Genomic DNA, 15,305 nt, shown 5'->3' on the forward strand with positions numbered 1-15,305 from the left:
GTCGCCGCACCGCTACTAGGCAACGTCGGGTGGGAAGTTCCCTCAGCGGGAGCCCCTTTGTCACCCCAATTGCTAGCGGAGGCCATTGACAAAACACCAACAGGAGGAGGCAGAGCACCAGGATCAAAGGTAAGGCTGGTGGCTGCAAGAGATTTGCAAGTGTGGTTTCCTGGAAACCAATTCCTCTTTTTAAATCTGCAGCCCTGCATCTCCTGACCTTGATTTGCTCCGCAGGATATCCCTCCTTCCGATCTGATCACCAAAGAAGAATCCTCGAAGAAATTCTCATTCAGCAGAGTGCAAATCTCCTTCCTAGATTTTGAAACAAACTTTCCCATAGACTTTCTGCAATTCTAGATTATTTCCCAACTACGTACCCTTGTATCCCCAAGGGATCCTTTCTGTGCCCCAAGGGCGATCATCTTCCTCGGATCGGAGACACGCTCTACCCTGGATGCCAAACAACTCACGGTTCTGACGGCGCCGCCTGATCACCCAGGCATCACCTTGACCCTAGCCGTAGTCAGACCTACTGTATTTTTATTACAGGAAAAACATGTGTTGTGGGTGCTTACTGTTGTCCAAGATAGGTGTTGTAAGTTCTTACCACTCCAAAAGCGTGGAAATGTGTTTATAAAAAGAAGACGAAAATGTTGTTCCGCAGAAGTGAAAAGTTGAAAAGACAGAATCAATGCGCAAATCGAGTGCTATTACTTAATATTATGTCATAACCGGTGGTTGCAGCATTGCTTTTTGGAAAAATGCTATGGGTACGACCAGCCTTACGACCAAGCGTCGCTGCAGCGATTATGCTACAGTGTATCATACTATATTAGATAAGTCGTAACGTAGTCGGACGTTTCAGTAGTACGTATAGCATAGTTTTTTTTTAGGAAAGTTGCTGCCATGCATGGTGCTTTCATCGATTATCAAATCGAAAATAAACTAACCGGCTGTCAATTCACAACACGACTACGTATAGCAAGAGCTATTGGTTTAGCATAATATTTACTACATGCGCAACACGAGAGCTATTGTTTAGTCGTATTATGTGATCATCCGAATGGTTGCTGCTTCGTGACTTCATTTATTTTTTCAGATTTGCTATTTCTCTTTGCATTGTTTTTTTTTAGTTTCACTTACTTTTTGTCTCTGTGATATGCTTCAAGAGATTTGTTCTTCACCAAACATTTAGTCTTTTCTCCCACTTTCAGATTTACATACAAATGTACTCAAATTTCCAACTTTTTTATACGTAATTCTTGAGCCTAGCTACTCAATATATAATTCCTTATAGGTGAGCTGTACTTTTCAAAATCATGCATGCATCAAATGGTACCTTATAACTCACAATTTGTGTGCCCATTAACTTTCTTGTTAGTTCGGCACCTTATCTGGCTTATTTTTTGTTTTGATCAAATGGCTGAAAATTGGAATTATTTCACCAAAAATTCCATTCGAATGATAAACAGATCTAGGCCTTCTTCTAGTCAGCTCTTGGACCTGGAGGGATAAAAAAAAACTCAAGTATAAGGAATAACACGTCATTACCATACATTTTATGTGCAGTCCAACATGCAGCGATGACCATGCGGTGTGCAGTGTACTTATGTAAGACGGACAATAGAGGTATTATTTGTTGTAATAATCACATTACCACACACTAATAAAATAAGAATTTTGAAAACACAAGACACGAAATATAAGATACAGTCCGAGACCGCTCTGTTTGATTAATGATTGGGTGTTTAATTTAAGAAGAATCACTCGTCTTCTTATATCAGGAAAAAGAGACTCATTTTACATGTATGAGCAGTACTATGAATAAACTGATAGGCCTCATGTCCCATGCGCCTGTTTAGGTTAAGTGTCAGCATATATTACGACACTGCTCCCCTTTGTTAATGGATCACTTTACTCTGCCACGTCAGCATTGTCAATGGTATCACCCGGTGGAGTGCCGTCTCCATTCCAACGGCGCATGGGAGCTTGTTGCCGGAGCAACTAACACTTGTTTAGTTTCTCTTCCCCATCCGCCTCGTGCTAGCAGAGCGGAGATCATATCCCCCAGGAAAAGAGGCCATGGCTTCCTTTGCCTCCGGGAGAGGAGGAAGACGACTGCTCTTGCCGGCAGTGGCGGCGGCGGTGGTGGCGCTAGTGGCGGCGCCGGCGCCGGCGTGCTTCCCGCGCGTGTTCAGCTTCGGGGACTCGCTGACGGACACGGGCAACTACCGCTTCGTCTACTTCAACGACTCCCGCGATCCGGTGCTCCGGCCGCCCTACGGCGAGACCTTCTTCCACCGCGCCACCGGGCGCTTCTCGGATGGCCGCCTCGTCGTCGACTTCATCGGTATGCCACGACCACCGCGCCACATCAGCGTGACCCACCGCCTCCATCTACCAATTGGCCAGTGTAGTAGTAGTGATTTGAGATTTGACACTCGCGTGGTACGGTTTGCAGCGGATGCGCTGGGGCTGCCGTTCGTGCGCCCGTACTGGAGCGGGGGGAGCGCCGAGGACTTCGCGCGCGGGGCCAACTTCGCGGTGGGCGGCGCCATGGCACTCAGCCCGGACTTCTTCCGGGCCAGGGGTGTGCCCGTGGGCGACAGAGTAGTGCACCTCGACATGGAGATGAAGTGGTTTCGCGACCTGCTTGATCTGCTCTGCGCCGGCGACCTTGCCGGTATGTTATGTTTACTTCACCTCCCGCTTGACCTGACATTTCAATTCTACTGCTGTTGAGGAGAAGAAATCCTAGCGCTCCAAAAAAAAATTAATTTCTAGAAAGTGTGCTTCACGGGTCACAGAGACGGAAGGGGAAAAGTGTGAACAAGGTCCCAAGTGCGACGCTGGGAACCTTGCCGTCACCGCCGGAGCACACCCTCACCTCGCTGGGAATCCTACGACATCATCATCAATTTGCACTCAGCATCCATCACCCACACCTCGCTGAACAAACCTTGTTGAAGGTGCTCACTAGGGCTACTTGGAGCGGGGAGACGATGACGAGGACGAAGCTCAAGCCGCGGGGCGTGGTCGTCTACGAGGTCCAAGGTGGCGGCGTCAGAGGCAAGGTCTTCCGAGGATAATCCCAAGTAGGGAGCACATAGTTCAGCACGTGTGCTTCGTTTTAGTTTGTAGCTCTATTCGACCGCCCCCTCACCCTGACCTTGTGGCATATGCCGACGCGGACTTGGCAGTCTACCCTAAACCCGGCGGTCCACCTCTGCTTATTGCCTCTTTGATGACGTGATCTCCAGTCTTGGAAGCAGGAACATAAGCTATCTCATGCGTCTGAAATCTCTCGTGTGAACACGCCATCGCCGGATCATGCCGCCACTGAATTAGGGGAGGAGGATTTTCGGGGTGAGTGATTCAGAGTACCGGATTTAAAGGGAGGCTGGGGCCTGGGGGCGGCCGGACCGACGGTGGGTGGCAGCTTGGCAGTGCGGCGAGGTGACGACGGCGACGCCGGTGTCATGGGCGGCAGGCAGGTGGTGGGTGGGGTTGGCGGTGGAGAGCGCGAAAACGGAGTGGTTAGTACGGCGGGGACGCCTCTAGAGACGGGAGGAGGTGGGCGGCGTGGGGGAGCGAGACGAGGCGTCGGCGTCGGGTCTGTCACACATGAGAGAAAGCTATAGAAGGTTGGAGATGATGGCCTAACCACTCGACCTACATCCAACGACCCACGTTTGTCGACTTAATTTTTTAAAAAAATTTAAGCATCTAAGGAATAGGATCACCCATTGTATAAGCGGACTGTCATGATGTTGCCAATGCCGTTGCAATGAGGAATGCTCATCGTGGCAACTTCTTGTCGAGCTCCGACTAGGGTTATCTTTACCGGTAAAAAAAATTACCAAAAGCCATAGGTAAACATGATTGATTAGATATATCGGATAAAATTCAAATATAATTCAAATAAAATACGGTAAACATGGTATTTTTTTCTACCAGAGTCCACGAGTAGACCTAGTAAACTGGATATATCAAATATACCTGACAAAAAAAATTTGGTTGGCTCCGACACCCTCCTCCTAAGGCCTCAATCGTATACTATGAGAATATCAGTACGATCTACCTCTGCACCAACCCTTTGCAACACCAGCTCACCAAACACATGGAGATTGACCTCCACTTCATCCAGGAACATGTGTCGCTTGGTGACTTACATGTCCTACATGTTCTATCGTCGTCACATTTCACGAGCACCTTCACCAGAGGGCTTCTCATGGTGCACTTCAACAACTGCTGGTCCAGTCTCAACATCCATGAATCTCCTAGTGATATTGCAGGGGGCATGTTCATGCACCTTAGCACCTAAATATGCTAACCTCCCAGAGCTATTGCCGTGTACATCCTGTGGACATATTTATAGAAAGATTTTTTGAGGAAAATATGAATTTTTGATATTTTCGTAAGCCTTTTTTTTCCTTGTGGACTGGCTGGTCCATTGGCCTTGGCACTGCTCTGGTTCATGCGGTTGGGGTACTTGTGTTGGTGCTTGGTTCAGCTAGGGCACGAGAGGAAAAGGAACAAGTTGAGGGAGAGGGAGCAGGAGGCAGCGGCATCTCGGCAGTGGCGGCGTAACCGCCTCCCTGTTTCCTTCTGGGGATGGGTGGGGCTGGATGGTGTCGAGGCCCCTACTTGTATGCCCTCTTCCTCTTCCTTGGCACTGGCTGGAAAATCCCCTCCTCTTTATTACTCTCTCACCGATTTACTCTTTTGGTTCTTGGGAATCACCAACTATTCTTATCCCGATTGGAGCTCGGGATTTGGGCTGGTGATTTGGAGCTGCGAGGGTTTGGATGGTGGAGGTCGTTTGTTGGTGCTCATCTGAGCTGTGATTATCAAGGCTAATCCACATGCGCCGACGCGGTGCGGTGAGACTTTGTATCTCCGTCTTCCTTGTCGGCGGCAATGACGACGAATAGGATTTCTGGGACTACGGCTGGAGTGTCGTGCCTTTCCTCGATCCTCAGTGTATTTGAATAAATTGCTTTTGTGAGTACTGTTTTTCCTCTCTTTCTATGTTCTGGACAAGCATGAGATGCTCGATGATGGTTAAGTGTTCTAAGATTGGGTGTGTTCGCTGAGTACACTAGCATATACCTGTTGATTCACTTGTTGCCGGATGAAGCTGGTGATATCTAGAGGCTATTCGGTGTGCAAATATTTATGTTCTTATATACTGTGATACATCTGTTTCGGAGCCCTAGCTTTCTACCTATTAACCTTGTCTTGGATTCGTGCCGCAGTATGAACTGAGTATACTTTGCATATATCTGGTTCTAGATGGATTGCTAGTTCAAATTGCAGTTATTGTCTTTTGCCTTTTGTAGTTCATTTTCATTTCTGAATCAGCCATCTTGTTTCTACCGTGCCGATTGTATTCTCTGATATTGGAGTGCAGCATTGTCTAGTATAGGGATTTAGAATTTGAGATTTTGGCTCAGGTCATATTTCCTTGTTGAGATCTTAGGAACACTGCCCAATCAATGAAATACTTGTTAGGACAATTCAGGAGTAGGAATATTATAATCCTAGGCCAATTGTCAAATCTTTTCTGAGAGCAATGTCGCAAAAGAATTTTATGTGCTGTTCAGTTCATATGTTACACATGATTCTTGTAACTGTTGATACAGTATTTTGGGTATACTGTTTACTATTCATGTGTAATGGTTTCATATTGTTATGCTCTTGTTCTTATATATATATATATAGAATAATATCTATACTCATATTATCACATTATTTACAACAAGAATTAGTTTGTAACAGGGAGAATTAAACTTCAAGTGATTTCAGGAGGGGTTTCACAATTTTCCCAAAATATTACAATAATAAAATCTGACTAGTGATGGGATCAGACATCAATATAGTAAAGTATATTGCTGTCTGTGAGCATGTCAACGCTCGACTACTATGTGATGTAGTAAGTTGTCACTTCCTTAAAATCACTTTTGCAGTATAATCTTAGCATGCTAATTCAGAACCCTTTTTATTGCACAGGTTGCTCGGAACTGATGAACCAATCCCTTTTCTTGGTTGGAGAAATCGGGGGCAATGACTACAACACACCTCTTCTGTCCAGAGTGTCCTTTGAGATCATCCGCACCTTCCCTCCGAGTGTTATTGCCAAAATTTCTTCTACAGTCAGTGTGAGAATCTGTTTTTTTCCTGTTGCTGACATCGTATATAGATAGTAATATAATTGAATTGAGTTTTCAGGAACTGATTGGGCTAGGAGCCAAGACTCTGGTGGTTCCAGGGAACCTCCCGATCGGGTGCGTCCCGAAATATCTGACGAGATTCCAGAGCGATAAGGAAGAAGATTACGAGCCAGAGACGGGTTGCCTTAGGTGGATGAACGAGTTCTCACAGTACCACAACAAGCTTCTCATGGAGGAGCTGGAGAAGCTGCGCATGCTCCATCCTGATGTGATGATCATCTATGCTGATTACTATGGAGCTGCTATGGAGATTTTCCTTTTCCCTGAACAGTTTGGTGAGTTCAGATATATATCTTTTACTTTATAGTCTTTACTATAAAATTTAGTCTGTATCATACTAGGAAATGGTTTTTAAGTCACGTGTGCCAGCTCCTAGTCCTAGTGCCTTCTTAACAATACAATTCATTCTCTATTTCAGAAAAGACACAAATGATTTCTCTATTTTCTTGAGGTCCGGTTTGGACCATGGAAATTCTATTCCTATGTGAAATGAATTGTTTTCAATGAAATTTATTGCGAAAATCCTGTCGTGGAAATAGATTACAGATATACTCCCTCGTAACTCGCTACACTGATAAAAGTTCATTGTCCACTGGGTGATACCTCTGTAGAAAGTCGATGCTAGGCTATTTGTATGATCTTGCTCCCTCCACTTTTGAAGTAGAAACAAAAGTGACTAGAAGAAAAGAGCTGGATATTAATACCTCCAGAGAAGAAAGAAAGAAAGAAATGCCAAATGGGGAAAATGGTGAAGTGCAGTTACCTGACTGCCAAATAGTACCAATAAAGTGTTAATTAGTTTTCTAATGAAACACTAGTACCAATAAAGTGTTATATAAATTTCATACCGTAAGCTCTCAGAACTGCGATTATGTAACATCTGTACAACTCCAATTTTCTGGTAACACAAGCAGGTGATACCAGTTAATACCATTTAGCAATCTTTTTTTCCTGTACTGTACATCCCCGTTGTTGTCGTAGGGTAAATAAATATGCAGAGGCTGGGAGTTGTCCCTCCATTATCTGAAAATATGTGTAGCACAAATTAATGCCACACATCACCTGAATTCAGCTTCGGATTTAACAAACTAGTTGATTTCACTACATAAACTGTCTAGAGGCATTCGAAACTCCAAGAGAAAAAAAAACTTGTTTCTTGCTGATACCCTGGTTAACATTGCCATGGCCGCTGTTCAGGGATCGAGGAACCCTTGGTGGCTTGTTGTGGTGGAAGAGGACCCTACGGTGTGGCCAAAGGCGCAGGTTGTGGGTACCGGGAATACAAGGTGTGTGATAACCCAGACAAGTATGGATCATGGGATGGCTTCCATCCAACGGAAGCTGTATACATGGCCATTGCAATGGGCCTGCTACAAGGTTCCTACACACAACCTCCATTTGCTACCGTCACCGGTTCATGTCCACGGCTTACGACTCACCTCCGCTCTTCTACTGAATACAAGGTCCTCTACGACTTGTAATTCTGTAACTGCATTAGTTGTTGTTGTTTGACTACGATTTCATTATCACAAACTAAACCAAAGATGTAACAATCGTGACATTGCTATTAGTGCAATAATCAAGAACAAAATGGGAGCTCTGGAGAGTGGCGACTCCCTCTCCCCCCAGCGCTCTCCCCCCTCTCCTCTCCCAAGCCATGAATCCTCAGTCTGCTCCGCCCAATGGATCTCTCTCAGCTTGATTTTCATACGGGACTAAAGCTCCAGGAATTTATCAAGGAGAAATTTGGTACTCCTATGGTTTCCTCTCCCGATCGTGATCACAAAGAATTCTTCCTATTGGCTGCTTTTGGTCGTTGCAAGTTTCGGCTTGCAGAAGATTCAGCTGGTCTCCTCCTTCAATCCTGCTTGGGAGGTAATGCCTCATCAAAACAAGTTGGGATTTTCATCTTCCACCAACATTGGATCGAGTGTGGGGATTTCAAGGTCTTCTATCACTTATGGCTTGAGGGAGGTCCTCGCTGGGACAAAGAATCTTCGGATTGGATTTGTGAACAACAGTCTGAATGGACTGTAGTTTCCAGGAGAAAGCCAAGCAAGAAACTGTCTTATGCTGATATGGTCCACAAGAAGGTGCCCAGTGGTTTACATGCCTCTTCTTCACGTTTGCCCCATGAAGGTAAGTCTAAATATGTGCGTCTTTCGGGTGCTAATGCTACTCCCCTCATCCCCCGATCTTGGATTTCACAACCTTCCTCAGTGAAGGATAGACTTCTGCCATGAAAGTATGTCTAAATCTGTGCTTCTTTCGGGTGCTAATGCTACTCTCCTCATCCCCTGATATGGGATCTCACAACCTTCCTCAGTGAAGGATAGACTTCTGCCATCTCGTCAGTGCCCTTCAGTTTTCGATCGTCCGTTTTCCCCCACAAATCGGTGTTCGACAGATTGAACAAGCATGATCTTGTTTCAAATCAATCTGCTTCCATTTTTTTTGAATTCTCGCTCTGCGGATTTCACGCATGATTTATTTTCTCATAATAGCAGATTTTATTCACATTAAAAGGCAGGCCCTCATTCCTGTTCGCGCTGCTTAATGACTAATCACGCTAGGCGTGATTGTCGGAACAAAATTAGATGCCTCTCTTGTCATGGTTGAGGCCACATCTCTCTTAACTGCAAAGTCCCAAATCTCGTTAGTGAATTCAGAACACAGAAATCTTGAGTTTTTTCTAGTGTTGACCCCACTAAATGGGCCTCCTTTGATGTAGCGGCTTGGTTCCGAAGCCCAAATCCCAGCGCCATTAGGCCTGCCATCTCTGCCCCTCCGGTTTTCAGCAACCTCAGTGATTTTGGACGAATTTCTTGGGGATTCCTTCCCAGCGTGAAAGCCCTCCACCTTCTTCCACGGTCGATACATTCTGACCTTTGGCATTCGTGATAGTCCCATTGCTCATCATCCCTGTCTCAGAGTTCTTCCGCCTCTCCCAAAGCCAGTGTTTCTCTAGCAATATTTCGCCGCGCAAACCCCCAACCCTTCTTACCCCATGGGTTTATCCGCCATGAAGTACCTAGACGGGAGCTGGCATCGTGCTTAATGGTGGGAAGAGCTGCTCCAAGCAACGAGGACATGGCAATTGTGTGTATTGACTCAATGCCGGCTCATTAGGTGATTTTTGCTACTATCAGAGAGATTCTTGAGGAGATTTTCGAGCACAAGCAAGTTTAGATCCTTGACATTAAACCTACCCTTTTGCTCAAGCCTATGTCAAGTTTGCTAGGATCTTTGATCGTGAGCTTCTGATCAATAGCTCACCACATTATTTTGGTCAACTGGATTTCACTTTTGTGAAACACGATCAAGGGTCTAACTAGAGAGCTTTAAAATTTAATCGGAAATGCTGGTTATTGCTCTCAAGTTTTCCTCTCAATTATATGAGTAAGCATTACATCGAAGCTGCTATAAACTCTTTTGGCCGGCTTGGTTGTCTGGGAGCAAGAGGATCACTATTTGGCTAGAATAATCTTGAAAGTTAGGGTGGTCGATCTGGAATCAGTCCAGTGGCTAATGTTGCTGATGGGTTTTTTGACTATTTTGTCTTTGGACAAGTGGGTCCTCAACAGCCCCTTCCTCCTTCTAAGAATGGACATGGCAATAATGGTAACTTAGACCTAAATTGGGACAATTGGGAAGAAGGAAACAATGTGAATGATATGGTCCAAATTGATCAACAAGTAAGGATCATTGATCTCAATATCCCTACAGAAGATGCACAATTTATCCCAGATGATAAGGATGTTGGTTTTGAGGAGTTTGTGGAAGATGATCCAGAGTGGCCAGAGCCTGCTCCACCTCAAAATTTTGCTCAAATCAGCGTTTCTGTCTCTGGAAATTCAATGGGGTCTATCTCATTTGGGAGCTTTGGTCAACTCGTCCCTAACCTCAATTTCATCCAGGCCCAAGAACCTGTCGTTGGCTTAGCCGCTGCTCCTCCTGCACCCATTTCAGAACCAATTTTTTTTCCCCCAAGAAGTTCAACAACATGAGCTTAAGGGCATTGACTTAAATGCTCAGGCTAATAATATGCATAATAATGTGGAGCCCTTAGCCCAAGCTGATATATATCAACCTGCAAATTGGACCCAGTGTTTGAGTCCTTGTGGAAACAAGATAGTTGGTCACTTATATGCAAGATTAATGCAGAAACTCAGCACATGTGGAATATTGTCCTTAACCCCACTTGTGTACCTGCAATTCCTATTACAATTCCCACTGTCTAGGCCCCTTTCTTCACAAAGATGTTGCTTTCCCCGTCTCATTTTGACTGGGCTAAAACTTTCTTGAGCTCCAAAGACTACAAATTAAAGCCCCACAAACTAAAGCAGGTTCTTCTTTTTAGTTTGTACTCCCTTTTGAATGTGTTGGTGGAAGAGAAGATGTCTTCCACGAATAAAGTGCAGTGAGAGTCTTTTCTAGAGAGGAAACTCAAGCTTGGAGAAGAAGTAAAGAGGAGGGAGAACCAAAGACGTGTTGATAGTAAAAAAAATTGGTCCCCTAGCCTGATGACCATGAGTCTGTATTTATAGTGTCGTTCATGGTGTAAAATGTGCAAGCATGTCCTTATAGAGATAGCGATACAAACTATAACTATACCACAGGGACTTAGGGTCGGTCAAATCGCACAGCATAGGCCTAAGTAAGATGTATTTACCCCTAATCAGAAGATAATATCTACAATGGCAATACAGTGGTGCAATTAGCCCTAAGGCCGTGGTACTCAGCCGATCACCCATTGTGGCGCCACACGTCAAGGTGTCAGTCTGACTCCCACTTGCACTGGGATATCAGGGTGGCCACCACTTGCATCAGCATTAACTACCAGTCACCTTATATGTTAGTCCAATTGCTTTTGGGGTTCTCCTTTTCCTGATATTCCTTCCGGAGGTCAGCTCCTTCCCCTGCCTCTGGAAGCCTTAGCTTTTGTAGGGAGTTTGGTGCTCAGAGAAGCTGTTGACAGCGTCCCCTTAATATTATTGGTGGGCTGGGATACTTCCCCTAACAATACCCCCTCATCTGCTGGTCCTGAGGTGCGGAGGGGCGAGTAGATGTAGAAGAAACTATCTTCAGACCAGCCTCATAGTCAGGATATTATAATATAACTTCTAGTCGTTGAAGAGCCTCTCGGTGATGGTAAGTGATGGTGACGAAGCTAGATGGAGGTGGCGTAACCCAGAGGAAACTATGTGGTCTAGAGTCCAATGACAAGAGTCGGAGACATATTAGACATAGTAGACGTTGGAGCCCCTATTGAGGCTGGAGGTATAGAGGCATTGGAGCTGAAGGCTGTCGAAGTTCGAACATAGGCAATACTGTAGCGAAAATGACCATATTAGGTCATGATTGTGATTTTTGGTGATTAATGATGACATAGTCATTGGGACTAACATGTTTGTCAAGAATATATGTTAGTAGGTCTCATGGATGCAATACATGAAGAAGTCACCGAAGTCGGATAAAGTTTGGACTGAATTGGACAAGTCCCAGAAAAAATAACTACACAGGATGGTCTGGTGCTCTGGACTTTGTATGCACCGAAGTATTCCTCTAGGTGTGTTATATTCACCAGATGGTTTGATGCTCAGAATACTATACACACTAAAGTGTTTTCACTCAGAAGATGAAATGAAGACCTCACCAGATGGTCCGATGATCAGAGTACTACACACCGGATGCCTACACCAGAGCATTAAACAGAAGCTGTGCAAAGGAGCAAAGGAAAGATTTCAACACACTGGATGATCCAATGATGAAGAAGCCAAAACACCTGAGTGTTTTTTAGGAAGATGTCAAAGCAGATGAAGATCAACACACCGAAAGGTCTGATGATTAGAGGGTCTACACACCGGACTAATTTCATAGAGAAGAAGTGACTCGGCTTGGCGCAAAACAACACACCGGATAGTCCGGTGATAGAAGTGAATGATACATCGGACAATCCGATGTTCAAAATATATTTGAGTGGGGTTCCACATCTTGTCACCTCATCACCATTTGAGGTGACAGGCACATGGCTTTGAAGTGTGATAGTAAGAGCCTTGAGATAGTGGAGCAACTACCCTTCTACAAAGTTAATCCCATGGAGGAAGAACCAAAGCACTCAAAGCCCAAGTTTGCTCCAAAGCCTAGTGATGGGATCAAAACCGTTCCTTTGGACCCAGTAGGATCATCAAAGTGTGTTCGGATCAGTGCTGCACTAGACCTGTAATAGAAGCTCGAGCTCATCACTTTCCTTCTTGCTAATACATATGTATTAGTATGTTAGCCATTTGATACGCTTAGAATCATCAGGGAAGTGATTAAGCATAGGCTAGCTGTCCGGCATGATGCAAAGCCTGCCTGACAGATACTCCACCGATTTTCTAGTGATCATCGAGAAGCCATTCAAGAAGAAATAAAAAAGCTTCTGAAGGTTGGCTTCATATGAGAGGTGACCTATCCCAAGTAGCTAGCCAACCCTATCATGGTGCGAAAGGCCAACAACAAGTGGAGGATGAGCTTCAACTTCTATCGTTAATAGGGCATGCCCTAATGACCATTTTCCACTTCTGAGGATCGCCTTATTGGTTGACTCTACCTCCGGTTGCGAGTTTCTCAGTTTCTTAGATGCCTACTCGGGTTATCATCATATTTGAATGTGTAAAGATGATGATGGGAAAACCTCCGTTATCACACCCTTCGGAGTCTACTGCTATGTAAATATACCTTTAGTTTAAAAAGTGTCACTACTACTTTCCAGCACTGTGTTCAAATTACCCTTCACAACCAAACTAGGAGGAACATTTACGTTGATGATGTAGTATTGAAGAGTAAGCTTAGGGAATATCTCCTACTTGACCTTCAAGAAATCATCGATTACCTTAGGAGTCATCGAATGATGTTGATCCTTGAGAAGTGCGTTTCAGAGTCACATCAAGAAAACTACTTAGGCTTTTAGTGTCCAGTAGGGGCATAGGACAAACCCCGAGAACATAAGGGCCACTGATGAAATGGAATCTCTGAGAAATAAGAAGGAAATTCAACTCCTAGCCGGATGTATCACCACACTCAGTTGGTTATTTCCCAACTCGGTAAGAGAAGGCTTCCGTTTTTCAAGCATCTCAAGAATCATGAAGTTTTTTGAGTGGTCCGATCAGGTGGAAGCATGTTTTCAAGTCATAAAGAGCTATTTTTCTAAGGCTCATGTGCTAACATCACCTGATGCAGATGAAGAAATTCTCCTATACATAGCGACCATGCCACAATTGGTTAGTGCAACATTAATCATGGAATGACCGGTTTAGGACAAGCGAGAACCTATCAAAAAGCCAGTATATTTTGTGAGAGAAGTAGTACATGGACCAAAGGTATGCTACCCTCAGGTACAAAAACTTTTCTATGCGGTTCTTATGACTTTGATGGATTGTTAACTTTGCAAGGCTTGAGGGTTGGAGTTGTCATAACTTCGCTGACAGGGGAAATCCTGAGGTATGCCCTTCAATTCAAATTTTCTACTACCAATAATGTAGCAGAGTATGAAGGATTGCTAGCCAGCCTTTGAGTAGTTGTTTCGCTTGGGATACATCGATTACTTGTGAATGATGACTCATAGTTAGTCACGAATCAGGTCAGAAAGGAATACCAATGTTCTGATATGACCATGGTTGCATACTTTTCAGAGGTTAAGAAGCTGAAGCGACACTTTGTTGGGCTAGAAGTATGATACATCATGAGACAAGACAATTTTCTTGCTAATGAAATCATAAGGATAGCTTTTTCTCGATCTCTGATACCTTCCATGGTGTTTGTATAGCATCTTCCAAAGCCATCTGTCTTGCCAGTGGGTGAACCTGGTGAAGGAGTGGTTTCCCCTAACAAGGATGTAGCACTCAACACCTCACTCCAGTGTTGGGGGCTCAACAAGCGAAACAAATGAAGTTGTTGCGCTACTCAAGTACGAAGATGCGTGGATGGTCTCCATTTGTGAGTTCCTTCAGGATCGGGTCCTACCTGATGATGAGGCCAAAACATCGAGAATTACTCGAAAGGCCAGGATATGTACCCTAGTCGACGACGTCCACTATTGGAGAGGCATCAATGGGTTCTTGATGAAGTGCATCTCTCAAAAGCATGGTAAGAGATTACTCGATGAGATCCATGGGGGTATCTGTTTTGTCCACACCTCTTATTGTACTTACATTGGAAAGGCCTTTAGACAAGGGTTCTAGTGGCCCATTGCTCTCCATGATGTGTGCAATATGGTTAAGAAGTGTGAACAATGCCAGTTTCATAGACGGTAGATTCATGCTGCAAGGGATAAAGAGATGGGTCTTTGACAGATTTACCTCATACTCAAGAACTTGGGTTCAAGAGCTTCCCTCAGTGCTAGGGGCTATTCACATGGCTAAGAGTCAGGCCACGTGATAGACTCCCTTTTTTCCTAATGTACAACACAAAAGAAATTCTCCCTGTGAAATTGAGATAGGCTCTGCAAGAGTCGAAGCCTTCTCGTAGCAAGAACAAATTCCATGATGGGCATATGGTATTAACTTCTTGGATGAGGCAATGGACCGAGTGCTGCTCAGAGTGGCAAAATACTTGCAAGTGCTTCACCTTTATCATGACCATAAGGTTTGAAACCTAACTCACGCTATAGGGGATTTAGTCCCGAGGAGAACTCGACTAGGGCCGATGAAATTGGCAATGGAGGATGGCAAGTTGCTTAACAATTCCTGGAACATCGACTCCACAAGTTTTATGTATAACCAAGATCAGCAGGTAAGCCTAATCAGTTAGATCAAAGTTTTTTTAGAATAATAATAAATACATATTGTTCCCAAGAAATGTTGTTTGTTTCTTTTCGACTTGTTGTCTCATAAAATTTAATGAGTGGGTATTTCCGACTCTGGTGGACCTTCACCAGATCAAGTTATTGAGTACAGGCTACTTGACTTCTCCCCATATCCTAAAAATATCGAGACAAGGTCAGAAAAATGTGCTTATTTTCCATATCTTTTCAATCTATGATAAATTTATGAAGATCTTCTCCTAACTTCTGACTGTCCAATCATAAAT

General features: G+C 44.4%; 1 protein-coding gene across 1 annotated transcript; it reads left to right on the forward strand.

Annotated features, from left to right (window-relative positions):
• Positions 1 to 1,962: 1,962 nt before the first annotated feature.
• Positions 1,963 to 7,833, forward strand: LOC133887003 (GDSL esterase/lipase At2g27360-like). Its single transcript, XM_062326914.1, has 5 exons — positions 1,963 to 2,350; positions 2,462 to 2,683; positions 6,013 to 6,161; positions 6,232 to 6,508; positions 7,431 to 7,833. Exons 1-5 carry the CDS (start codon positions 2,083 to 2,085, stop codon positions 7,712 to 7,714), a joined length of 1,200 nt encoding a protein of 399 aa, XP_062182898.1. The 5' UTR covers positions 1,963 to 2,082; the 3' UTR covers positions 7,715 to 7,833.
• The last annotated feature ends 7,472 nt before the right edge of the window (positions 7,834 to 15,305 follow it).

This window comes from Phragmites australis, chromosome 12, assembly GCF_958298935.1.
Source record: "Phragmites australis chromosome 12, lpPhrAust1.1, whole genome shotgun sequence".
NCBI lineage: Eukaryota > Viridiplantae > Streptophyta > Magnoliopsida > Poales > Poaceae > Phragmites > Phragmites australis.

Excerpts from the sequence above, each read along its gene's own strand:
- LOC133887003 (XM_062326914.1), top strand. The coding sequence starts at position 2,083 with ATGGCTTCCTTTGCCTCCGGGAGAGGAGGAAGACGACTGCTCTTGCCG. Across the intron at positions 2,351-2,461 it reads CCTCGTCGTCGACTTCATCG|CGGATGCGCTGGGGCTGCCG; the intron begins GTATGCCACGAC and ends TACGGTTTGCAG. Across the intron at positions 6,162-6,231 it reads AAATTTCTTCTACAGTCAGT|GAACTGATTGGGCTAGGAGC; the intron begins GTGAGAATCTGT and ends TTGAGTTTTCAG.